This window comes from Drosophila ananassae, chromosome XL (assembly GCF_017639315.1).
Source record: "Drosophila ananassae strain 14024-0371.13 chromosome XL, ASM1763931v2, whole genome shotgun sequence".
Lineage (NCBI taxonomy): Eukaryota > Metazoa > Arthropoda > Insecta > Diptera > Drosophilidae > Drosophila > Drosophila ananassae.
The window spans coordinates 11,536,246-11,559,874 of record NC_057931.1 but is presented as its reverse complement, the minus strand read 5'-3'; the positions used below and the strand labels follow the sequence as shown (position 1 = coordinate 11,559,874).

The following is a 23,629-nucleotide window of genomic DNA, read 5'->3' as shown; positions in this document are numbered from 1 at the left end:
AAGCTGAAAAGTAAGATTTTTATCCCCCCTTAAAGATTAATCAAAGAACTACCAATTTTAGTAATTTGTATTATGATACAAAACACTTTTTAATATATAAAAACAGGAAATCAAAACTAGGTCAGTTGGTATTGTCAGCACAAATTTTCCAGCACTGCTGATGCTTCTTCTTGCAAGAGTTGCCATTCTACCGGCGATAATAGGCTTGCAGCCCTGGTTGCGTTTTGTTTTTACGCTGGCATTAATTAAAATTGGTAAATATTCGTGACGTAAATGACATAAAGTCTAGTTCAACTGGCTTCATACAGTGTCCCGGGCTTTAACAATCAAGTTAAAACTGATTAATCCCACAAATAAAGCGGAAAACACAACAAAAAACACACAAGCTACCAAACACACAAACACAAACAAACAGACACGTACACATTTCGCGCACACACATACACACACACACACACGCAAAGGTGCACACGTCAGTGCCACGAATTCTTAAAAAAAAAGTTAAAGATTTCCGATCGAAATCGGGACACGGAACCGATATCGAAGGAGATATAAACCTGCCAGCTTTATGGTAAACAAATGTCCGCTCTCGTTGCAGTCAATGTCGATAGCTAGCGATCGAACCTGGATTCGGAATAGGACTTGGAATCGTCGGATATATCTTCCCAACGCGACCAGATAGCTATAGTGCTGTATATTTTTGTTTTTTTCCCTTTTCCTTCCTTCCTTCCGTTCCATTCCGATTTTCTGTTGTTTTCCGTTTGTTCGTTTCTCTTTTTTTGTTTTGGTTTAATTTTCGATTAATAGCTAGGGTGATTTAAAAAAAACCAAAAAAATAAAATATAAAAAATAAATAATCGACGATGGCGGATGCGGATGCGGCTGCCACGGAAACGGCTGCACTGGATAGCACCTACGACTGTTCCCTAGTGCAGGTGAGCTTCGTTCTTCCCTCTACTGGCTCTGATAACTAATAGTTTGGTGTTTCTTGCAGCCCGACGACCACGAATACGACGGCGAGACAGATATACGCTTCTCGGGCAGCTCCAATGATCTGTCCCTGTTACAGGTGAGTGGGTGTCCTGCCAGCTCCAGGAGGTAGAAAGTCTATGGCCTTCCAGAGGCACAACCTTCCAAATGAACTCAAAAATTCAGTTACTCTTTCGGTTTTTGTCAAAAAATGTCTAAAAATTAATTAAAATTATATTCATTTAGATGGTAGGTTCTTAAATCAACCATAACTCTGAGTATCTCAAGCTATTTCATTGAGAAACTTTACTAATTCCCACTGTTTTTCCCCCTAATCCTCTCCAGAATGTATCCGCCAGCACAACGACACGAGGCAACGAGGGCAAGGGTCGCCTGGACAGCCTCAAAGAGAATCTGCACAAGCAACAGGTAGTCTTTCCATCCAAAAATGATAAAAAACGATATTTTAAAGCTTAATCCCTTCCAGGAACGCCTTACCGCCTTAAAGGAACGAGCCCTGAGGAAGTCGCAGGATGGAAAGCACAAGTCCAGTATGAGCGACTCGATGGAGTCGCTGAGGAATCTGGGCCAGAAGCTCACCGTTCTGAAAACGCGAGCCGGCTCACTGGCTCTCGACTCCTCCACGCCGCTGGTGACGCCCACCAAGGAGGACCCCCGATCGGCGGACGTCTCCCTCATCCAGACGAGCGGCAGCGAGAAACTACAGATGCTCACCCAGCGTACGGAGCAGAATCGCGCTCTGCTGGAGCAGCGGAAGCGGGATCTGGCCAAATCCCTGCTCTCGGTCAAGACCAGCTCCATGTCCACGTCCGCGGAACTGGGCTCTTCCATGACCGATCTGCGGCAGGTGTCGGCGAGTGCCGTCAATCCGGCGCCAGTGTCCCGGCACCGTTCCGCCCTGGACCTGGAGGCCCAGGGCCAGGAGGCGACGGATGAGGGCCGGCTGAAGCTCCTCAAGAACCGCATGAAGATCACTGAGCTGAAGCAGAGCCGGCAGGAGCAGGAGATGCAGGAAATGCGCACGGAACTGTCCCGGCGCGGCAATCTCATCGAGCAATTGGAGCATTCCGGTGAGACACCTTTCAGATTTTATGGCATATCCTTGACTAATAATGGGAATACTTTCCAGGAGCGGAACTGCAGAGGCTGCTGACACAGCGGGATGAGGAACTGGAGCAACTGCGCCTGGCCAAGGGGGAAGGGGAGGAGGAGCAGGAGAAGAAAGCAAAAGAAAGAACCGAAAAGGATGAAGAGGAGGAGAAGGAGAAGGATAGTCTGCAGGAGCAGGAGAATGCCCGTCTCCAGGGCGAGGTAACCAACCTCCGGGAACGTCTCGCCGAGCTGGAGAACGTCAACGACATCCTGGAGACGACGCGCTGTGAACTGCAGGACGAGCTGACCACCATACGGGAGAAGGAGCGCGAACGGGAGCAGGAACAGGAGGAGAAACTAACCCAGAGTGAGGCGACGGCGGCCACCACCGACGCCCAGGTTAGCCAGGAGCTGGCCAAGCAGCTGCACGACCTGACCAACCAACTGGCGGAGCTGCAGGAGGCCAACGAGAAGCTGCGCCTGACCAGGGACGAGCTGCCGGTGAGCGATGCCGGTGTCTCGGAGCGCCTGGCCGAGCTGGAGGCCAAGCTGGCGGAGCAGACGGCCGCCATGGCGTCACAGAGCGAGGAGCTGGCCGAGAAGACCACCGAACTGAATGTCCTGAATGTGAATCTGCGGCTCCTGGAGGAGAAGCTGGCGCAGAGCAGCCGCAGCAAGCCACTGTTCCTGGACGACGCCCTGGAGGACTCGGTGGCCAGCAAGGAGTTGCAGGAGGAGCTCCAGCAGCTTAAGCAGAAGCTGGACGAGTCCAACAAGGCCAACATCAAGCTGAAGCTCAAGTGCAAGCAGGCCGAGAAGCAACTGCAGAAGCTCCAGACGCAAGACGGCCAGAAGCAACTGGCCGCGCTCCAAACGGAGAACGAGGAGCTGCAGCAGCGCATCACGGTGCTGGAGGACGAGAAGGGCCAGTGGCAGTTGTCCAAGATGCAGGAGGACGAGGATACGGAGCAGGCGTCGCCCCCTGAGGCCAATCCCCTGCAGCTGGAGGCCATCCGACTGCTGGAGGAGCAGAAGCTGGAGCTGCAACAGGCCCTGGAGGCACTGCAGCAGGGACACGAGTCGGCGCGTGTCGAATCGGAGCTGAGCGAAGCCCAGCTGGAGGAGCAGCTGACCCAGCGGGTGCAGCAGCTGGAGCAGGAGGCCCAGGAGCAGCGCCACCATCTGGAGACCCTGCAGACGGAGAAGGAGACGCTCGACAAGAAGCTATCGCACTACATCAGCGAGAACATGGAGCTGCTGGACAAGCTGGAGAAGCTCAGCTCCTCCAGTTCCGCCGAGTCCATTGAGATCGTGGAGCGCCAGCAGCTGGAGGATCATCCGCCCGTGCCCCGACACGTCAGCGAGCTGACCCAAACAGACCAGGCCGAGGACCCGGCGGAGTCCGGCGAGTCGGTGGCCCAGCTGCGCGAACGCCTGGAACTGTTCACCCAGGAGCGCGGCGAGGTGCTGGACAAGCTGGAGCAACTGACCGCGGAGAACAATCAGCTGCAGGCCCGCCTAGAGGAGCTGAACCGGGAGCGGGAGAAGGAACTGCACTCCTCCACGTCCACAGCCTCCACAACGTCCAATCTCTCCCAGGAGCTGACCTCCATGCAGCGTTCCACGGAGGTGGTGGCCGCCCTGGACGCCGGCGACGGTGGTCCGGTGCTCTTCGAGAAGTGCGAGAAGTCCCTCAACAAGCTGAACTCGGAGCTGGAGGCCTTCCGGAAGGCCAACGACCGCCAGGCCAAGTTCAATGTCGCCAAGAAGCTGGCCCGCGAGGCCAAGAACTGCCACGCCCAGCTGAGCGAGCTGCTGGCGAAGGTGAAGGAGGCCAGCTCCGCGGTGGAGACGGTCACCGTCGTGGAGACGGTGGTGGCCGTGACGGCGCCCAACGGCAAGGCCCTGGCCGAGTACGAGCAGCTGACGGCCCAGAATGCGGAGCTCAAGGCGGAGATATCGCGGCTGCGTCTGGAGATCGAGGAGCTGCGGGAGTCCTATCCGGAGGGCGAGCCCCAGCTGGCCATCGGAGCGCCACAGAAGGACGAGGAGGAGGTGCTGCAGTTGCAGTCCCTGCTGGAGGATTCGAGGAACTCGCAAACAGAGCTCCGGCAGCAGATCGAGGAGCAACTGGAGATCATCCGGGAGCTGAGGCAAACGGAGGCGGATCACCTCCAGCTGGTGGCCAAGCAGAGCGCCGAGATCACCCAGCTGCAGCTGCGGGTGGAGCAGTTCGACCAGCTGCTGGACACCAAGGAGATGAGCCACGAGAAGCAGCTGGAGCAGCAGACCCGCATCCGGCGGGAGCTGGAGGCGCGCGGCGAGTCGCTGGAGGGAGAGCTGAGCATCCTGCAGGCCCTGGTGGCGGAACAGAAGCAGCAGCTGATCGAGAACCTCAGCGAGAGCGAGCACACCCTCAACCTGAAGATGCTGGAACTGCAGTCGGCCCGGGAGGAGATCCAGGAGCTGCGCAGCAAGACCGGCGACGAGGACCCCGAAAAGCTGCGCGAGGCGCTGAGGATTAGCAAGAACCTGGCGGCCCAGCAGATCAGCGAACTGGCCTCCCGCCAGGACACCATCGACGCCCTCAACCAGCAGGTGCAGGAGCTATACCAGGGGGTGGAGCAGACCCGCCAGGAGGAGCAGCAGAAGGCGCGGGAGCTCAAGGAGAAGCTCAAGAAGTACGCGTTGAATTTGAAGAAGCGTGGCCAGGAGAACGCGGAGTTGGAGCAGCAGCTGCAGGATCTTCGCAAGCAGCTGGAGGAGAAGCAGCACGTGGAGGAGGAGCCCCAGCAGAAGCCCCAGGAGGAGGACAATCGGGAGCGGGAGCAAGTGGAGCAACTGCAACAGCAGGTGGCCAAGCTGAACGAGGAACTGAAGGCCAAGATCCACCTGAATCTCGAGAACCGGGACGCACTGCGTCAGCTGAAGCAGCAGTTGCAGGAGCAGGAGCTGGTCAACAAGGAGTTGCGCAGGGAACGCCAGGAAGCCGACGAGGAGATCTTCCAGATGGGCCAGGAGGGCAGCCAGCGCAAGGAGGAGAACGCCAAGCTGAGACAGGACCTCGCCAGGCTGCAGAAGGAGTTGGAGCAACGGCAGCAGGAGCTCGCCCGCCAGGAGGAGAGGCTGGCGGAGCAGCAGCCCGCTCTGGAGGAGTTGCGCCGCCAACTGGAGTCCAAGTCCACCAAGTTCGACAAGTCCAAGGAGCTGATCAAGCACCGCAACGCCACCATTCAGGCGCTTCAGAAGGAGCTCCAGCAGCTGCGCCAGACTCCCCCCGCCCAGGACGAGCAGGCCAGGCAGTTGGAGCAGCTCCGCCAGAAGGACAATGAGGTGAGCTTACTAAGTGCCACCTCCTTCAGGCTGTTAATCCTAATCCTTTTCCTAATCCCCTCCAGATTGCCGATCTCCGCCAGCAGATCCTGCAGCTGGAGGACAGCCAGAGGATCACTGAGGCCGGCATCGGCGATGGCGCCTTCACCAAGACCACTGTCCAGTCCCTGGAGGCAGCTCCCATCCCCGAGGTGTCTCTGGTAAGTAGGCGATCTTCTCCAACTCCCTTTTGGCCAAAACTGACCATCCTCCTTCGACAGGAACACCTGGAGGAGCTGCGCGCCGCCAAGGAGGAGCAGGAGCACCTGCGCACCCAGCTCCAGGCCGCCCAGGAGCAGTACGCTCTGCTGGCCTCCCAGTACGCCCGGGAGAAGTCCGACTTCGAGGTGAACAGTGCCCGGCAGGAGACCCTCCACGAGGGCATCGAGGCCAAGCTGCAGGAGGACGCCTCCTACATTGAATCGCTGGAGTCGCAGGTCGCGGAGCTGCAGGCGAGGAGCGCCGCTCTCGAGGATCAGGCAGCCCGCCAGGCCAACCAGCAGGCGGCGGCGGAGGATCGCCGCCAGATCCTGGAGCAGGAGTTGCAGCAGCAACGGGAGCAGGATCAAGAGCTGCAGGAACAGGACCTGCAGCTGCAGGAGCGCCTGCGGGAGCTCGCCGAGAAGGAGCAGGCCTATGTCCAGCAGCTCCAAGTGTCCGGCACGGAAGCGGAGGACCTGCGGGAGCAGCTGCGTCGCCTGCGCGCCGACTACGACGCCCTGGCGTCGAAGCACGACCAGCTGACGGCCACCGCCCTGGCGGAAAGGGAGCAGCTGAGCAGCCACAGCCAGGAGGAGCTGGCCGAGCTCCGCCAGCAGCTGCAGGCCAAGGAGGCGGATCTGCAGCGCCAGCGCCAGGTGTACGACGCCAAGCTGGCCGCCAAGGTGACCGAGCTGGACGAACTGGAGTGCGACCTCAACAACCATGTGGAGCGCGCCACGCAGGAGTCGCGCGATCTGCTCCAGCAGCTGGAGCGCGCCCAGGAGCAGCTGGGCCAGCGCGGCGAGGAGCTGCAGCGGCTAAGCGACGAGTTCCAGGAGGTGGAGCGCGAGAGGTCCACCCTCAGCCGGGAGGTGACCCTGCTGAGACTCCAGCAGGACGGCGCCGAGCAGGATGTCCTGGAGCTGCAGGAGCTGCGCATGCAGGCCATCCAGGACAAGACGGAAATGGACAATCTGCGCACCCAGATCGACGCCCTCTGCGCGAACCACAGTCAGGAGCTGCAGGCCCTCCAGCAGCAGATCGCCGAGATGGACACTCTTGGCCAGAACCAGACGGACGACCAGGTGTACTTCGAGACGGAGAACAAGCGGCTGGCGGAGCAGCTGAGCGAGCTGCAAGCCCAGCTGGCCCGACAACAGCCACTGGCTCCCATCCCAGCTCCCATTTCAGCTCCTCCGCTTGGAAATCCTCCGCCCGCCTCCCTCTTCTTCGGCGGAGATCCCTCGCCCTTCGACGAAATCGTGCCACAGCCCCTGCGGATCGGCAGCCAGACGGCGGCCCTGCCCCCGGCTGACCTCCATCCACCGCCCACCATCGAAGACCTCCAGAGGAACGTCTCGGATTTGGAGAAGCACGCCCAGGATCTGGAGAACAAGCTGCTGGCGCGCAACCAGACTCTAGCCGAGCAGGAGGAGCACCGCCGGCAGACGGAGCAGCGTCTGGCGGAGCTGGAGCGGGCCCTGCAAGAGCGGGAGCACCAGCTGGCGGAGATCAGGAGGGAGAAGGAGGAGCAAGAGCGTCTGGCGCAGCTGGAGAAGCTTATACAGCCAGCTGCTGCGGCGCCACCCACCCTGGACATGTTCTTTGGCGGGGAGCAGGTGCCGGACGCTGTCAGCCGCCAACTGGACTTCGGCCTGCCCCAGTCAGAGCCCGTGGTGGAGCCCATCATTGTGCCCAAGAGGGCCTACGTCTGCCAGCCGGAACAGCAGGAGCAGCCGCAGGTCATAGACTTCGGGGTGGACGACGATCCGTGGGCGAATGCCGCCAGCGAGGAGCCCCAGACGGATGTGGAGCCGCTGCGGAACAGAATCGCCCAACTGGAGCAGCAACTGGCCACCGCCGAGCAGCAGAAGGTGGAGCTGCAGACCAAGGCCGCCAAGCTGATGAAGCGTCTGAAGGAATACAAGACCAAAGCGACCACTGTGGCGGCTCCGTCCGTTGCGGTGGACAACGACCTGGACTCGGCCATCATGGATGAGCTGAGGAATCAGCTGCAGCTCCAGGAATCCCGGCTGGCCAAGGCCGAGGAGCTGCTGCAGCAGCACGCGCTCGAGAAGGAGAAGCTGACCAAGAGGATCGATGTCCTGACGGCCGGCAACGAGCGAATGGCGGAGCTGAAGGAGCGCCAGGACATGGACGTGCAGATGTACCAGGCGCGCATCCGGGAGCTCCAAGAGAAGCTCAACCAACTGGACCAGTGGGACGTGCCAGCTACTAGTGCTCCGCCGGCAGCCGTGATGGCTTCTGCGGCTTCCACTCTCAGCGAGGATGCGGTGGAGAAACTGCAGAATCTCCAGTCGGAGAACCAGGACCTCAACACCGAGTGCCAGGAGCTGCAGGAGAAGCTCAAGGAGGAGCGCCGTCTGGTTCAACTGGCGGAGGACACCGCCGCCCGGGCCCAGGCCGACAAGGAGCAGCTGCAGGAGGAGCTGAGGGTGCGTCTGCAGGAGGTGGAGGAGCTGCGACAAGTCCAGCCCAGTCCCCAGGACTCGGAGCTCCTGCAGAAGCTTCAAGGCGAGAGGGAGCAACTGCTGACGGAGGTCACCCAGCTGAGGAGCCTCCAGACTGAAGTGGAGCAGCTCAGGGCCTTGAGGACGCAGCAGGATCAGGCCCTGGAGAGCCAAAGGAGTCAGGATGCGCAAAGGGAGGAGTACTGCAAGGGTCTGCAGGCGGAAGTGGAGCACTTAAGAGCCATCCAGCAGGAACAGGAGCAGCTCCAGAGCCAGAAGACCCAGCAGGAGCAGCAGGAGCATCTGGAGATGCGGCGGATCGAACAGGAGCAGTTCAGTCACCTCCAGCGGGAGGTGGAGCAGCTGAGGGGACTCCAAACGGAGGTCACTGCCCTGCGGAGCCTCCAGTCCGAACTGGAAGAGCTCAGATCCCAGAAACTCCAGCAGGAACGTGAACTCTTCGCACTGAAATCCGAGCTGGACGCACTGCGTCATCGTGCCAGCACCGAGGAGAGCCTCCCCAAGGATCCCAGCGAAGACCAGTCTATTTTACTGCAGGAGAGGGAGTCGGAGATCCTGCACTTGAAGCAGCGCATCGAGGAGCTCATGCGCGAGGACCAAACGGAGAAGCTGGTCTTCGAAATCCTGACCAAGAACCAGGAGCTCCACCAGCTGCGGACGCAGGTCAAGCAGCTCGAAGAGGAGCGCGAAGATCATCAATCGGCGGCGGCGGTGGTGGCTCCTGAACCCGTTCCTGCTCCTGGTCCCTCCGCCGAGGCTCTGGCCGAGCTGGACCAACTGCGTCGCGAGAAGACGGACATGGAGGAGGAGCTGCGCGTCCTCAACAATCACGTGCTGGGCAGCCTCGAGTTGGAGGACAAGATGAAGCAGACCCTCCTCCAGCTGGACACCAAGGACATCGAGATCACCGAGCTGCGGCGCTCCCTGGAGGTGCTCCAGTCCCAGCAATCCCAGCCAGTCCAGCCATCCCAGCCAGCGCCCGCGGATCTGGCCCTCATCAATCACCAGTGGGAGCAGGTGGTGGAGCAGAAGTGCGGCGAGGTGGCCAGCATCTGGCAGGAGCATCTGATCCAGCGCGAGGAGGAGTTCCAGGCGCAGCTGGGGAAGCTTAGCGACCAGCTGCATCAGCTCCAGGAGGCTGAGTTCCACCCCAGCCCAGCGGTGGCCCCATCCGACCCAGTTCCAGCCGCAGAGGCAACCGAATCCTCCAGCGAACTGATGGCCACGATGCAGAAGGCCCTGGAGACGCAGGAAATGGAGATAGTTACCCTGAAGGAGCAGCTGGCCATCCGGTCGGCGGAGTACGCCCGTCTGGCCGCCCAGTATGATCCCTTCCGGCTGCAGAACCGGGGCGGATCGAGTGGCGGCGGGGCATCTGCCACGGCCGGAGGACCTCCGTCCCTATCCGGCAACGAAGCTCTGCCGGAGTACGTACTAAAGGCCGACCTGGACTACGCCCTGATGATGCTCCACCAGCGGGATATGCGTGTGGAGGAGATGATCCTGGAGCTGGTGCAGCTGCTGGAGGAGCGGGATCACCTTCAGCTGAAGCTATCGGATACGCTGAGGCAACTGGAAACGGAGAGGAGTCGCACCAGCGATGAACGTGGGTCAAGGAGGTGGTCCTTTCGGGTCTAGAGATTCATGTTTTTGTTCCATTCTAGCGGCCAGTGCCACCACGTCCTCGTCCGCCGCCTCGGGCAGTAGTCCCAGCAAGACCAGCAGTGCCGGAAGCAGCAGCGAGATCCTCGGAGGAGTCACTACCACCTCCACTGGCAGTGACCTCAAGCAGAAGTAAGGACGTCCCTTTTGGAGTATAGTGTTTCTCTTATCCATTTTATCCTCCTCCTATTCCAGGCTAGCGGAGCTGCAGACGGTGAAGCATTCCAAGGACAAGGCCATTGTGGATGAGCGAGAACAGCGCCTCCAGCAGATGCTTCAACTGCAGAGGGACATGGCAAAGGGAGCAGCCTCGGGATCTACTCCTGCCCCTGCCCCTGCCCCTGCCCCTGCTCCGGCTCTGGATCTTTGTGAGTGGAGGCTACCGTAGTGGTCGAGAGATTCCATGTGATAATCCTAGTTGTGTGTCCTCCAAAATCAGCTCAGCCCGCGTTGCGTTCCCCCTCGATGATGCTCATGGACTGGATACTGGGCAACAAGAGTGATGAGGAGACTAGTACTGGTTCTGGTTCTGGTTCTGGACCGGCTTCAATTGTAGGTCAGCAGCCACCCGCATCCTATTCCACCACCGGCTAGCGGCGATCCATGGAATACTTGCTACTTTTTAAATCTAAATCCCGGCCTGGCGCGATAGCATTACGAGTTCTTTATACGATATTATGTACCTTGGCTAACTGGAAAGCTCTATCGAATCCCTGCATCCTGTACCCACATCCTGTACCCTCTATTCCTTAAAAATATATAGAATATCTGATATAGGATATGTCTGATATCCGATTTGCAATAGGCGACCTCCCCCGTACGTTTTATGTTGTAGATATTGTAAAAAATTGTATAAAAAAAAACACAAAAAACTAAATGAAACGAAGCGATGCAGTTTAAAAAATTAATGAAACACAACACTTAACTAAAGAAAACTTAAGAATTATAATGAAAAAAATGATTGTTTAAATTATAAAGTGGGTTTTTTGGGGCTTTCTTTATAAGAAAACTATAGATTTCGAATCAGAACTAACAAATTGTTTAAAATTAAAAAATTTACTACAAAAATCTACAAAAACCAGCCAGAGAAAAATTAGGTATGTATTTTTTAAGATAATTTTGTTAATTATAAAATATTAAAAATCCCAAAAATGGAAATAAATCTTGAAAAATAGATACTTTTTTGAATTCAATTCCGATTTCCCCTACTTTTGAAGCCTTTTTTTTTATTAATTTTATTTAAATTTATTTCAAATGATATTTGATGTTTAATTAACAATGTTTCATTTTATTTTTCCTTTAAGAAAAAAACACTTAGTTTTTAAGATTCATGCTGTAAATTTTATAATAATTGTTTTTCTCTTGTTTTTCGTGTAGTTTTCTGTTTTTTTTCGTTTAGTGTAGTGTTGTCAAGTGTTGGATAGTGTTGGGTAGGGTGTTTGCCATCATCTCTACTCCCGCCATTCTTATCATCTTTACTGCTATTCTACGCAAAGACAATCCGCAATGTGTGTGTGTTTGTGTAATTGTTTTTTCTTTTTTTCTTTTTCAATTAAATAATGCAATTGAATGTTATTAAATGTCCCGAAACAATTATCGAATGTTGAAAAATCCGTTTCCACATTTTATTATTATTTTTATGTTTCATATATAATATATATTTTGGGTTTTTATTTTTAAATATTTTTTTTTATTCATTTTTATTATAATTTTTTGTTTTGTTTTGTTTTTTTTTTCGCTACAGCTGACATCAAGTACATTTTGCTTATGATTTGCTTTTCATTTTATTTTGTTTTTTTTTTCACTTTTCATTTTATTGATTTCTCCGTTTATGTTTTCGGTTTTCTTCTTCCTCCTTTTGTTTTCTTTTTGTATTTCTAGTTAAACATTTAAATACGAGTTTCCCCACATGCCTATGAAAATACAGCGATCATGCATGTCGGTGCGTGTATATATATTCATAAATATATAAATCTATATACCCTTTCAATGCTTTGCAAACTATCAAGAAAAAAAAATATGTTTTAAAAAAAAAATAAAGTCTAAACCACAAACAATCGCAAGTAAAGGTGGGGCGGGGGCAGGGCGGGGCGGGGTGGCGATGTAATTCCAGAATCTTTCCAGTTTTAACAAGTCTGAAGCGGGAAATCCTGGAAGGAATCAAGTGGGCCGATGGCCCGATGGACCGGCGGGGCGGGGTGTGGCTAGAGTGGACCTAAATAGTTTTTAAAATGGATGCTAAACCGTTAACAATGTGTGTTTTTTTTGTGTGTGTGTGTGTTGTGTTTATAAAAAGTTGATTGATTTTGCTTCGGACTTTTCATTCTTTCCATTTCCATTTCCATTTCCTTCCTTTAATTTTCTCTTGTTTTTTTGACAAATATCTATCGTATATAGATGCAGTGAAAAAAATTATTTCAATTCTGTCATGGCAAACAACAAAAGTTACATTAATGTTTGCTTAATTAAATTCATCAAGTTCATACAATATATATATAAATATTATATCATATATATAGCAATCATTGCGAGTGTATGGGTTGCTGTGTGTGTGTGTGTGTGTGTTGGTGTAGTTAAGCCACCGGGAAAAAAAACGACTATAAACGAAAAACTTATTAAATGCAAAAATGCCAACCAAAAAACAATAAATTTAAATGACTTTTAATATTTCTAGAATTTCCGTTAGGTCTTCCTTTTCAACGGTAACTGTAACCGAGGGGCTGAATATGAGAGAGACAGACAGGCAGAGAGCGACCGAGAGAGAGATATAGGACGAGGATGAAGCAACGGTTCTTGTTTTTTTTTAGTTTTTTCTTATTTTTTTTTTCTTTTTAAATATAATATATATATTTCTTGTTTTCGAGCATCGGCCTTGCAGAGCATTTTTGTTTTGTTTTTTTTTTTTTAAATTTTTTTTTTTATAAGCTTGTCTTTGATTGAAATTCTATGCATTTTTTTGTGTATTTTATGCATTTTTTTTTTTGCATTCTTAGCGTATGTGGAATAAACTTTAAACAAATATTAAAAAAAAACTAAATTTTATTCACTCCTTTAACATTGTTTGCTTTCTTTTTTTTGGTGGTCTACGAAATACATGAAATTGTTTAACTTTGTCGGTTCTTTTTTTCTTGTTCTCTTTCTTTTAAATATTTTTGTTGTTAATTTATGTTTGAAATGCATTAAAAAAAAAACAAAGAACAATAACCAAGAAATTTCGAGTTCGTTAAGTGAAATAAAATAATAAAAAAAATAAAAAATAATAGTAAGAGGCAAAGAAGTAAAAAATTATAAGCAAAACGGATGCTGATTTTAAATATTTTGTTGTTTTTTTTTTTGTTTTTGTTTTTAGGATATACGATTTTGCCCTTTCTTCTGCGAATATTTGTTGTTTTTATGTCCTATTCCTTTTCCATTATTCCTTTAATCCTTTATGTATGTATTTCGTCTCTTTTTAAATGATGATCTTGAATTCTGTTTCTGTTTCTGCTTCTGTTTCTGCTTCTGCTTCTCGTTCGTTGTTGTCGCTGCCGCTCTGGTGTTGTTTTTTTTTTTAATATTTATTTATTTTTTTAACGCTTTCATCTTTTTTAGTTGTCGCTGTTTTTTTTGTTTTTTAGTTTATGGCATTCAGAGCAGGTATTTGCCCAGCAGAAGACCCAGAATGGCCGCAGCAATGGCAATTGCAATGTAAAACGTCGGAATCTCCTTCTCCAGGACTGGAACGTACGGCTCGTTCACCTGCTTGACGGCCGCCGAGCTGCGATAGCGTGTGATTTGATCCTGCAAAGGATACATTATTTTTTTTTTAATACAAATAACTTTAATAAATGTAATCTTAAAACATACTTTCAAGTGTAGATTCTCTTTTCGCAGTTCGCTGTAGGATTCGCGCAGCGCCTTCAACTCTCCGGACATCGACTCGACACACTCAGCATTTTCGGCCAAATTCGATGGCTAAAATTGACATTATTATAGTATTTAATTAATAATTAAAGTTAATAACTTATGCACCATATCCTCGCTGGACAGTTTCGGCTCACACTTGAGCCCATCGGCACTGGTTGAACTGATGTTGGCACCCACACTTCCGGCTCCACTGCCACTGCCGCCGCTGCCACTGCCAATGGCATTGCCGCCGCCGCTGCCGCCACCGCCGCCGCCGGCGCTATTGTTCTCCGCATTCGCCTCCGAATTGGGCATCTCGAACACGCACTTCAGCTTGGCGTCCATTAGCTGGTCGGGCTCCAGTTCCTTCCACTGCAAAATACATATCCTCATTAGTGATTATATCGACTGTGTTTTGTATATTTTGTATGAAAAATAATCATAAATCATAGACACTTATAGAAGTCTTAACCAATTTATCGTACCAATTTATTCAAATCGGTCAAATCGGCATCCATGGGTGCCTGGACGCTCTGCACCATGAACTTGTGCTTGTTCTTCTCCTGCTGATCGTAAATGAAGGGCTGCAGGCAAACTAAAAACAATACAAATAATACATATAATTAATTAATTAATTAAGAGAGTAGGGGGGGAGTGGGAATACTTACTCTCCACCTGGGTCGATCGGTAGGGCATGATCTTGCCAATGTTTGGACGTACACAGTAGCGTTTCGGGGCGGTTGTCTTGATCTTGAAGACCAGGGGCAGAGCCGAGATGTTGCGCAGGGTCATGATTGTGACGACGGGTCGGTTGAAGGGACCTTTAAGGAGATAAAAAAAATAAATAAGAAACCATTCGATTAGTCACTCTCTCTCTCTCTCTCTCTCTCTCTCTCTCTCTCTATTGACGTTAAACGTAAATCCCCACCCACCCACTTACCACCCACGTACTCCTCCTCCCACCCCCACCTATCCTTGGCTCCCTTCGATTTTTGTGTCACGTCACGCTTATTGCGTCATTTGGCCGCAAAGCAAGTTCAAATTAATTGAATTAGAAACAAAACAGAGCACAAATAACTAGAACAGAAGCTAAAAAAAAAAGGGGGTCGAACTGGGGATACCTTTTTTCTTCAAAATAGGAGTTTTTTTTTTTAAATAGTAAAGAAATAAAATGGAAAAAATAGGAAATAGTTTATATATTTTTTCTTTAATATTTAAGTATTACAGGGTAACCCCCTTGGGTTCATATCTTTCCAGAATTACAGTTTGGAATCGATCGAGGCCACCTGATAAAAAAAATCCCCAAAAAGACCTAAAAAATAAAAGACAAAAAAAACTCTCAACACGGATTCCTGAATTTCCGAGAGTGTGTGTGTGGTGTGTGTGTGTGTGTGTGTTTGAAGGAAATTTCATTAGACAAATTCGCGTCATGCATGTGTTTCGCCTTCGCCCTCCTTTCGCCACCCACCACCCTCCGCCGCCCCCAACTATCCACCGCACAATGGGCCTCAACGATCAAAGGGGCGGCTGGTGGTGATGGGGTGGGGTGGATGGTGGTGCCACCGAATGGGGCTAAGGCTCTCACACACAAATATGAAAATATTTGCGCACAATGGGATGTTTTGTTTATTTGCTCTGCAGCTGAAGCCACAAAACCGTAAATTATAATTGAAAATGTGCAATTTTCGAGAATATATTTTCATTCGTTGGGTAAAGCATGTCTGTTCAGGACTTGTGCATGTCTGTTCTTGTTACGGCATGTTCTCTGTCTCCTCCTAAGGTTTAATTACATTTTTTATAGTTTATTTATGTTTTTTTTTTTGTCATATTTCGTCTAGATCGGTTCTCCGACTCGCTTTTCTTCAGAATATGAAACAAAAAACCCTTTTTTGGATTCTTATTTCAGTTTTTTTTTTTACAAGATCTCTTTTTTTTCTCCCCAACTAGCTTTTTCTGCGATTTGTTTATGTTTTTAAGATCGAGGAAGTATTTTTTTCTCATATTACAAGTCTATCTGAGAAATATTTATGAGGTTTTAAGTTATAACTATTTTTTTAAAAGTCTTTTTTTAGAAGTTTTTATTTTTAGTAAGTATTTTTGGCTAAAAATTCATGTTTTTAAAGTCTGTGCCCATTATAACTCAAAAACTAGTATTCAGATTCTTTTCAAATTTGGGATACAAGTTTTCTATATTATTAAAGTGCAGTTTTGAGAATATCTAGCAAAAAATATGTGTTTTTTTTTAAGAAATCTAAAGAACTTCTCTGAAATCTTGTAAATAATTTTCAAAAATAATTCTGCAAGTAAAAAATGTCCTTCATTAATAAAATTCCATTACAATGCGCTTTTTTTTTTTATATCCCCCTTAATGCACTTCCACGCCCACTGTGCGAGCTCTTTTTTCTGTCATATTGCATTGTTGTTGTTGTTGTTGGAGCTGCTGCCTGCTTCTGTTGCTTTTTGGCCAAAATTCAAAAAGTAAAAGACACAAGGAAACAAGAAAACAAGAAAATACAAAAAAAAAAGAAACAAAAATGGCCCATGACAAGTTTTCTGCGTACAAAAATAAAATGCTAGCCAGAAGAAGCGCTCGCTGGGCCAGAAGAGAGAGACAGAAGAGACGCCAGCTGCCGGCATCAGAATGGGGATAAGAAAAGTGCGGAAAATCATAAAAAATCATTAACTTTATTTTTTTTTTTTTCTTTGATTTTTGACAAAAAGTGCGAAACAATTCGGAAAGAGCCGAAAATGAAAAAAAATGAAAGAAAAGCAACAAAAACAACGGAAATTATTGATAAGCAGAGGAAAAGAAAGTGAGCGAGAAGACCATAGGGTATGGTGGGGCGAGCAAGAGCGAAAGGGAGAGAGCTAGTGGGGTGCAGGCAGGGACATGTGTGTGCGTCCCGTCCCATCCCATCCCGTCCCGTCCGCGAGTTTGCAACAAATTGGAGGTCTTCTGATCGATAGTGCAGCACTAGCAGCACTGGCGGCAAATAACAATAATATTAATGAAATATTTTATTTGAAATATCTTACCCACGAATCGCAACTCATGCTCTGGTTCAATGGTCAGCGGAAGTTCAAATTGTTTGCTCATTGTGGCGGCTGTCATTGGTGTTGTTGTTGTTGTTGTGGTTGTTGTTGTTTCGATTGTTTTGGGGGCTGTGGCTTCCACTGTGGCTCCTTTTTGCTCGCTCCGTCCGTTTTTCTTAAAATTTTCTCTCCTCCTGTTTCTTCTTCTTTTATTTTGTGCGTCCTTTTAGGTTCTAGCTGCTGATGTTGTTGTTAGTGTTGTGTTGTGACGGTGGCGCTGTTGAGGAAATGCACACGGAATTGAATTACACACACATATGCAGACACGGCAGGGCAGCTTGATTTTTCGCTTACGTTTCTGCTTTTTTGCGTTATTCAGTTTTCGTTTTCGTTTTTGCTTTTTTTTTTTTTTTTTTCGTTTTTCTTTCTGAACTGAACTTATTGCTGGGCTATTTGCTGCCTTATTTTATTTTTTTTTATTCGTTTTCTTCTCCTTACTTTTTTGTTTTTTCCCTCTGCGCGTTGTTGCTCTCGCTCTAACACATTCGGATGGCGAGAGGTAGGTAGGACAGGCGAAATATCGGTAAATTTATGCGACCACACACACACGCGTACGCACACGGACGAAAAAAAATAAAGGAATGGCAAAGATTTTTTAGCTTTTCTCCGGATTCTCCGTTACGGCGTGCAAAAAACAACGATCAACGTGAATTTTGCTACGGCTACTGCTTGCCTTTCCGTGTACTGGTATCTTCTATTTGGCTTCACGCACTCGACAGCTTCTTTTTTTTGGGTTTTTCGAACGGCTAGTAGTAGATTTTCCTATGCAAATGCAAAGCGAGAAATTCAGTCAGCGGAAAAAACGCCCGTCAAACGCATGCGTCACCCAAGAGTTCTAGGCCGACCGGCAGAATTTTCACCAACGGCGTTAGCGGCGGACAGGGATGTTTTGTGGCAGTATTGTTATGGCTTTATAAGCTGGTCACACTTATCTAGGGTGTTACCACATTTTAAAATTAAAATAAATATTTAATAATTATAAAATGAAAATATTTTAAAAACAAAACCTTTTTGTATGAACAAAATTTTTAATATTTCTAAAATATTTTATGAAAATATTTTTTATATTAAACTATTAAAACTAATTTATAATTTATTTTAATCCTTTATTTTTATTTTTTTCAATTTTAAATAAATCAATAAATGCATTTTAAACTCTGATCTGGCCACACTGGTCTTGGCCGCAAAAATTGTTTCTGTAAATTGGGCGCCATTTGGTTCTAATTTCGTTATTTACAGACAAAATAGGACAAACTGGCTAATTCGGCGGGTGGTGGGGCCAATAGGCCGCCGGGATTCATGTCGACCCAGGAGCGCAATGACCACATAGCCGCCGAACTGCAGAATTTGATCAGAAACCTGATCGATCCAAACGTAAGTTTCAAAATTCTCCCCCAAATTTCTATTAATTTGGAATATTCTTGCAGATTTCACCGCGGGAACTGTTGCGGCATGAGCAGATGGCATGGAGGCTGATACGGAACGATCGTTTCATGAGCACCAACAGCCATGATGTCAGTCGACGGCTGGCGGCTCTGGTGGAGCGGTTTCGGGTGGAGAACATGAGCACATTTGGGGACACCGTCAAGGATCTGTGCGACAAGATCCTGTCGAATCCGGACCACGAAGTCACCCAGTCGGAACAGGATGTGCTCTGGTCCCTGCTCGACTTTGTTCTGGAGATGACGAACGAGCCAGTGCAGAACATTCGACGGAATCGTGGTGGCATGGATCGGCGCCGCGTGCACGTCCTTGACGCTGTGGACGATGCCGAGCGGTTGTCCAGTGGCGCCTGCACACCGTCAAGCAATGCTGCCGAGGGAGAAATCGACTGGGTGGCGTTGCTAAGCGAGGATTTTGTTCCACCGCTTTCCCCGGGCAGCAGTTCTTCGGATAATTTGAGTGTAAGGTCACAGGGTTTGCTATCCACTATGCCTATAGCCGTCTCTCCCCACAGGATTGGTCAGACACGGATGACTCCAGCGGGACAAGCACTGGCAAGCCAGAACTGGGGATAAACACCTCGTTAGACCTGCTGGACATGAACCATGTCTACGAGCGGGCCATGGAGGAGGCGGAGAAAGTGACCCTAACCAGCGAGCCACACACCTTCCTGCCCTCGCCGCCTCGCTCCAGCCGCAGCAACTTCCGGATCACCCAGCCCCAGGTGCTGACGCTGAACAACCGCCATCGGGATCGTCTCAGGCAGAGTCGGCTGACGTCCCTGCCGCCGCTGCAGCCTCCCAAGCTGGCCACCGACGTAGAACCTAGTGTGCAGGATCCGGAGCGCTTGCCGCGCCTCGTCCACAGCTATCGGTGGGGGCCGGATGTCCAAATCTTCACCAAGCCCTCTAGCCCTCATCCGATGGCCAACTTCGCGGTCAGCTACGGGCAGTTTCTCAAGCGCAATGTCTGCGGCCTTATCGACTACCCTCTGCCCAGCACCACATCGGAGAGCTATCTGCTCAGGGAGATCCTCTTCATGTTCGTCCGGCCGAATACGTGTCGGTTCTTCGAGGTGAACAAGATCACGCGGAAGATCACAGTGCGGGAGAATGTCAGCATCTGCAGTGTCACAGAGGTGGGTATTCCAGAAACTAGGATTCTAATCTCCCTAACTTACCCACTCTTGTTTCCAGGGCACCATACGCCACATCCTCAACACGGAGATCCTGCGGGCGCTGCGCGACATGTGGAAACTGCGGCGGGTGATCGAGTCGAATATCATGTACCTGGGCTATGGGAGCACAGGAACTCTGGGGTGCTTCTTGTACGGTCTGAGGGACCTTCTCCAGCCTATAATCGCCTCCCTGCTGGAGTACGAGGTGTTCGTCCACAAGGAGCCCACAAAAGCCACTCTGCTCGACTTTATCGGGCGGTTCCGGGAGCAGTTCCGAGAGCTTCACATCCTACGCCGCCTGGTGGACGATGTGGTGCTGGACATCGGCCCGCGCTACCTTCGCAGTGCGTTCTTATTGTCAAAGCTTTACAGGCACACCATGCCCCGTGTGCCGCACCAGAAACTGGCCACCGCCCTGCTCATGATCTCCCTGAAGCGCTACTGCAACATCATCGATGCCTGGTGGAGCCGGGCCTCGCTGGAGGACTTCCAGAACGAGTTCATCGTGGAGAGGTGGTGAGGTTTTCTTCTTCATTTCGAGATTAAGAGGCTAATCTTTAATTACCGACAGGGTGGATGATGGGGATGTGGAACAGAATGGAACTGTACGCCGGAGGAGTCTGGACGAGGTGGAAGATCCGAGGGTGCGGGAGGTGTTCGCTCAGGTTCAGCGCTGTCCCTTCTACAGGCTGCTGCTCGAGCACGCCCTGGACTCCGGGGACTCGCAGGAGTTGCTGGCCAACGTGGGTCTCTTGGGCGAGATGCTATCGGCCACGAATGACACGAAGCCGCGATCTCTGTTCGAGGAGCTGGCCGACCAGTTGATCACCCAGGTGAAGGTCTACTCGCCCCGCATGCCCTCGGCCGAGGAAGTGGAGAACATCGATCCCAAGGAGGCACTGACCCAGGAGAACAACAACCAGGTCCTGGCGGCGGCCAGCGATGTGGTTAATCCGGATGTGCGGGCCCTGCTCGTCAGCTGGGTGGATGAGAGGATGGAGGAGCGACGGGTCAGCAAGGAGCTGCGCAAGCCCCTGCTCGTAAGCACGCTCCTGAAGCGACTGGAGGGCGCCACGGGGATGCAACTGCGCGTGGAGCTGCCGGAAGCGCTGGGCAAGATCCTCCTCCGGCGCCAGACTCTGGCGAATGTGTATGCCATGCGGGCGTACACGAAGGAGCTGCAACTGGGCGGACATATGCGCTTCCTGCGCCACTCGATGCTCCTGGAGGCCTACTTTGTACTGTTACCCTTCTACCAGACGCTCTTCCGGCGGATCGAGAGCGGCGAGACCTGGACGCGCGCCTCCCAGCTGACCTCCGAGCTGTGCGAGGTTCAGTACACGCACCATCCGAATTTCGCCTGCGACATGCACTTCCAGGTGACTTCCAGGGTGAAGAGCGGTTCGATAAAAGTGTACGAAGCACTGGATGGCCTGGAGATCGCCTACGACATGTCGCCGTCGCTGCACCGCGTCATCCGCCGACGGCACATGGACGTCTACAATGCGGTGTGGCGGCTCATGCTGAAGATCAAGTGGGCGCTCTGGAAGCTGGAGAATATGCCGTTTATTCGCCGGCACAAAGGCGATCCCTACGCTCCGCTGGATCTCCTCGGACTGACTGTCCGGCGGCTGGAGATCCTGCGCTTCTGGCTGATCTATCTCATCAACAGCCTGCACACGCACATCATGCAGTGCCTGGGCCAGCGGATCGAGACCAGGATCGAGAAGTGCACCAACATCCGGCAGCTGAAGAACCTTATCGACGAATACACCACGGTTCTGAAGAACTTCTGCCTTCTCTCCGACGAGTTTGCCGCCTTCCGCATCGCCCTCGAACAGCTGTTCCATCTGGTCTATGTCCTGGACATGGAATGGACCAGTTGCACCAGCTATCTCAGTGACGACAACGACGCCCTCAGTCTGGATACATCGGTGTCGGATGACGGCAGTCGGGAGTCGAGTGGCAAGGGCCTGGAGTACCTGGCCCTCAACCAGGTGGGTGAGATCGAGCTGACCTACATCCGGTGCCATCAGACCCTCGGAGAGATCCTCAATTCCCTGGTCTACAAGGACGATCATGGCTTCTGTGAGTTCATAGTCTCCACTATCTCTATTAGCTTTTTAACTCTTTGATTTCCCTTTCCAGTGACTGCCTTGGAGGTGGCCATCAACACCAGTGTTCCGTATTAGAAACCACATCACCCCTAACCACATCGCATCTCACCCACATCCACATCCACATCCACATGCCATTCCATTCCAATCGAATAAAAAGCCACACAGCTCTGTCACTTTATTGTTTAACTTCCCCTTCGCCGGAGGACTCGTCGTTGTAGTCCAAGCGCAGTGCCTCGATTGGCCTGGGGGTGGTGACCAGGTGGACGGTGGCCCGCACTATGTACGGCTGGCAGGTCTGCTCGCAGGACTTGGCGCTGGGAAAGACCGTCCGGTAGGGGAAGCAGCGTCCGTTGACGTGCTCGCATCGGCGGATGGCGGGGTTCTTGATGAAGATGTAGAGCTCGGCGCACTTGGAGCAGTTCGTCTGGCCGTCCGCGTGCATGTCCAGGCAGTGCTTCCGCCTGTCCCGATAGTAGTTGCCCCGACACAGCTGCAGTACGGTGGCCACCAGGACTACTACGCACAGGACGACTCCCCAACCATGTTCTCTCAGCATTTTATTTTTCCTCTTTTTTTTTTGCTTCATATTTTGTTTAATTTTTAATGCTTCGCTTGTAATTAACAATTTAATGCTTAAATTATAAATTAAACTTATATTTCATGGCAATTTAATTGCAAAATAGTTTAAGTAACTGAGAGCAGTGTATGTACATTTTTTAATTATTAAAAAAAATTTATTAAAAATAAAGATTCAAAATGTTGCAAAATCTTCCAAAAATATTTAAATTATATGTAGTTTCATGGGGAAAATAGAGTTTAAATATTTAAAATTGCTTTAAAATATATATCTAGTTAAAGTTTTGAAATGTTAATTTATATGTTTTTTAAACTAAAGCCTCTTTTTATAATTTAAACTTTAATTTAAAGTCAAATAATGAAAACAAGTGACCTTTTTTTCTAAAAATATTCAAATTATAAGTAGTTTCTTGGGGAATATAAAGTTTAAATATAAAAAAAATCTATAAAATATATATATTTAAAGTTTGGAAATGTTATTTTATATAGTTTTTTAAACTAAACACTATTTTTATAATTTAAACCTTATTTTTAAGTAAAAAAAGAAAACAAGGTCCCTTTTTTCCGAAAAAATCAAGAAACTTCATAGATCTTGTCTTATATTTAGGATGAATTATCCTTTTTCGTTTAAATAACCATTGGCAGAACCCTTTTGAGTGTCCTAGCAGTAAGCCTAGGACTAGAGCCTTGCCAGGATTGCTTTCTAACCCAACTTGGTTGTCCTGGAAACCCGGCAGTTCGACGAAAAACACAACAAGCTTGACAGGAAAGGCACAGAACTCTCTCTAATAAAAGAATTATTAAAAAATAAACAATAAACTAACTAATAAATTAATTAATAAATTAATATTTGAGGGATGCCCTATTCCGTTGCCCCCCACCGGGCCAACTTGCTGCTCCAGATGCTCCTCCAGGCCAACGTCTACGTCTCCGTGGTCTGGGCCATGAGCTTCCTGATCCACCTGCTCATTAGGGTGAGTCCCCAGGACCCAGTCTGGGTCCCAGCCACCTCTTAATCCCTATAATCCCCTCCAGATAAACCATTTGTGGAACTGGGATGGCCTCACCCTGCTGGTGGCCTACCTCCTGGCCGTATCCGCCGAGTTCATGCGCCTGTACGCCGGCTACTCCGTCAACCTGTGCTCCGGGGCCACCGCCATGTGGCTCCTGCTCACCGTCACCCCCTGCATCCTGCTGCCCGCCATGGTCTTCCTCCGCCTGGCGGTTGCCGGCCGCGGCCTGTGGCTCCGGATCATCTCGAATGCCGTTTTCGCCCTGATAGCTCTCGAAGTAATGGTGGCTCTGGTCCACTTTGTGTTCTGCAAGCCGTTCCGAAGCCAGAAGTCCAACCTGCCCGGTGTCCTGGTGCGCCTCGAGAGGAAGATGAACGAGGAGAAGGAGCTGCCGTTGGAACTGCCGGAGGAGTACCTGCCCGAGGAGCAGCTATCCCCCAGTTCCAGCGAGCAGAGACGTCGCGCCCGCCGATCCCCGGAATCAAAGTGAAAATAAAAAAAAATCTCGCAAGG

The 23,629-nt window shown here is 50.2% G+C and overlaps 5 protein-coding genes across 8 annotated transcripts; 3 read left to right on the top strand and 2 right to left on the bottom strand.

Annotated features, from left to right (window-relative positions):
- The first annotated feature begins 146 nt into the window (after positions 1-146).
- On the top strand, positions 147-13,013 carry LOC6504573 (protein lava lamp). 2 transcript variants are annotated; one of them, XM_001966565.4, is made up of 11 exons: positions 147-254; positions 599-935; positions 995-1,069; positions 1,315-1,398; positions 1,457-2,060; positions 2,120-5,415; positions 5,481-5,615; positions 5,676-9,753; positions 9,812-9,941; positions 10,005-10,177; positions 10,249-13,013. In XM_001966565.4, exons 2-11 carry the CDS (start codon positions 864-866, stop codon positions 10,401-10,403), a joined length of 8,802 nt encoding a protein of 2,933 aa, XP_001966601.1. In that variant the 5' UTR covers positions 147-254; positions 599-863; the 3' UTR covers positions 10,404-13,013. The 2 variants fall into 2 exon arrangements, with proteins under 2 accessions (XP_001966601.1, XP_044573154.1); XM_044717219.1 differs by having other exon boundaries at positions 161-571; positions 808-935.
- LOC6504924 (vesicle-associated membrane protein-associated protein B) lies at positions 12,831-17,666 on the bottom strand. Of its 2 annotated transcripts, none has more exons than XM_044717220.1 (7): positions 17,082-17,666; positions 16,731-17,004; positions 14,363-14,515; positions 14,180-14,289; positions 13,821-14,066; positions 13,656-13,763; positions 12,831-13,589 (listed from the first exon to the last, which is right to left on the bottom strand). In XM_044717220.1, exons 2-7 carry the CDS (start codon positions 16,804-16,806, stop codon positions 13,437-13,439), a joined length of 846 nt encoding a protein of 281 aa, XP_044573155.1. In that variant the 5' UTR covers positions 16,807-17,004; positions 17,082-17,666; the 3' UTR covers positions 12,831-13,436. The 2 variants fall into 2 exon arrangements, with proteins under 2 accessions (XP_044573155.1, XP_014759857.1); XM_014904371.3 differs by having other exon boundaries at positions 17,226-17,666.
- A 282-nt stretch (positions 17,667-17,948) lies between these two features.
- LOC6504574 (gamma-tubulin complex component 5) lies at positions 17,949-21,700 on the top strand. 2 transcript variants are annotated; one of them, XM_014904255.2, is made up of 6 exons: positions 17,949-18,161; positions 18,215-18,691; positions 18,745-19,368; positions 19,427-19,920; positions 19,979-21,495; positions 21,556-21,700. In XM_014904255.2, exons 1-6 carry the CDS (start codon positions 18,087-18,089, stop codon positions 21,597-21,599), a joined length of 3,231 nt encoding a protein of 1,076 aa, XP_014759741.1. In that variant the 5' UTR covers positions 17,949-18,086; the 3' UTR covers positions 21,600-21,700. The 2 variants fall into 2 exon arrangements, with proteins under 2 accessions (XP_014759741.1, XP_001966599.1); XM_001966563.3 differs by having other exon boundaries at positions 19,427-19,923.
- LOC6504923 lies at positions 21,667-22,637 on the bottom strand. The gene has a single exon (XM_001966562.4). It carries the CDS (start codon positions 22,111-22,113, stop codon positions 21,703-21,705), a length of 411 nt encoding a protein of 136 aa, XP_001966598.2. The 5' UTR covers positions 22,114-22,637; the 3' UTR covers positions 21,667-21,702.
- A 149-nt stretch (positions 22,638-22,786) lies between these two features.
- LOC6504575 lies at positions 22,787-23,629 on the top strand. The gene is made up of 2 exons (XM_001966561.4): positions 22,787-23,077; positions 23,139-23,629. Exons 1-2 carry the CDS (start codon positions 22,961-22,963, stop codon positions 23,604-23,606), a joined length of 585 nt encoding a protein of 194 aa, XP_001966597.1. The 5' UTR covers positions 22,787-22,960; the 3' UTR covers positions 23,607-23,629.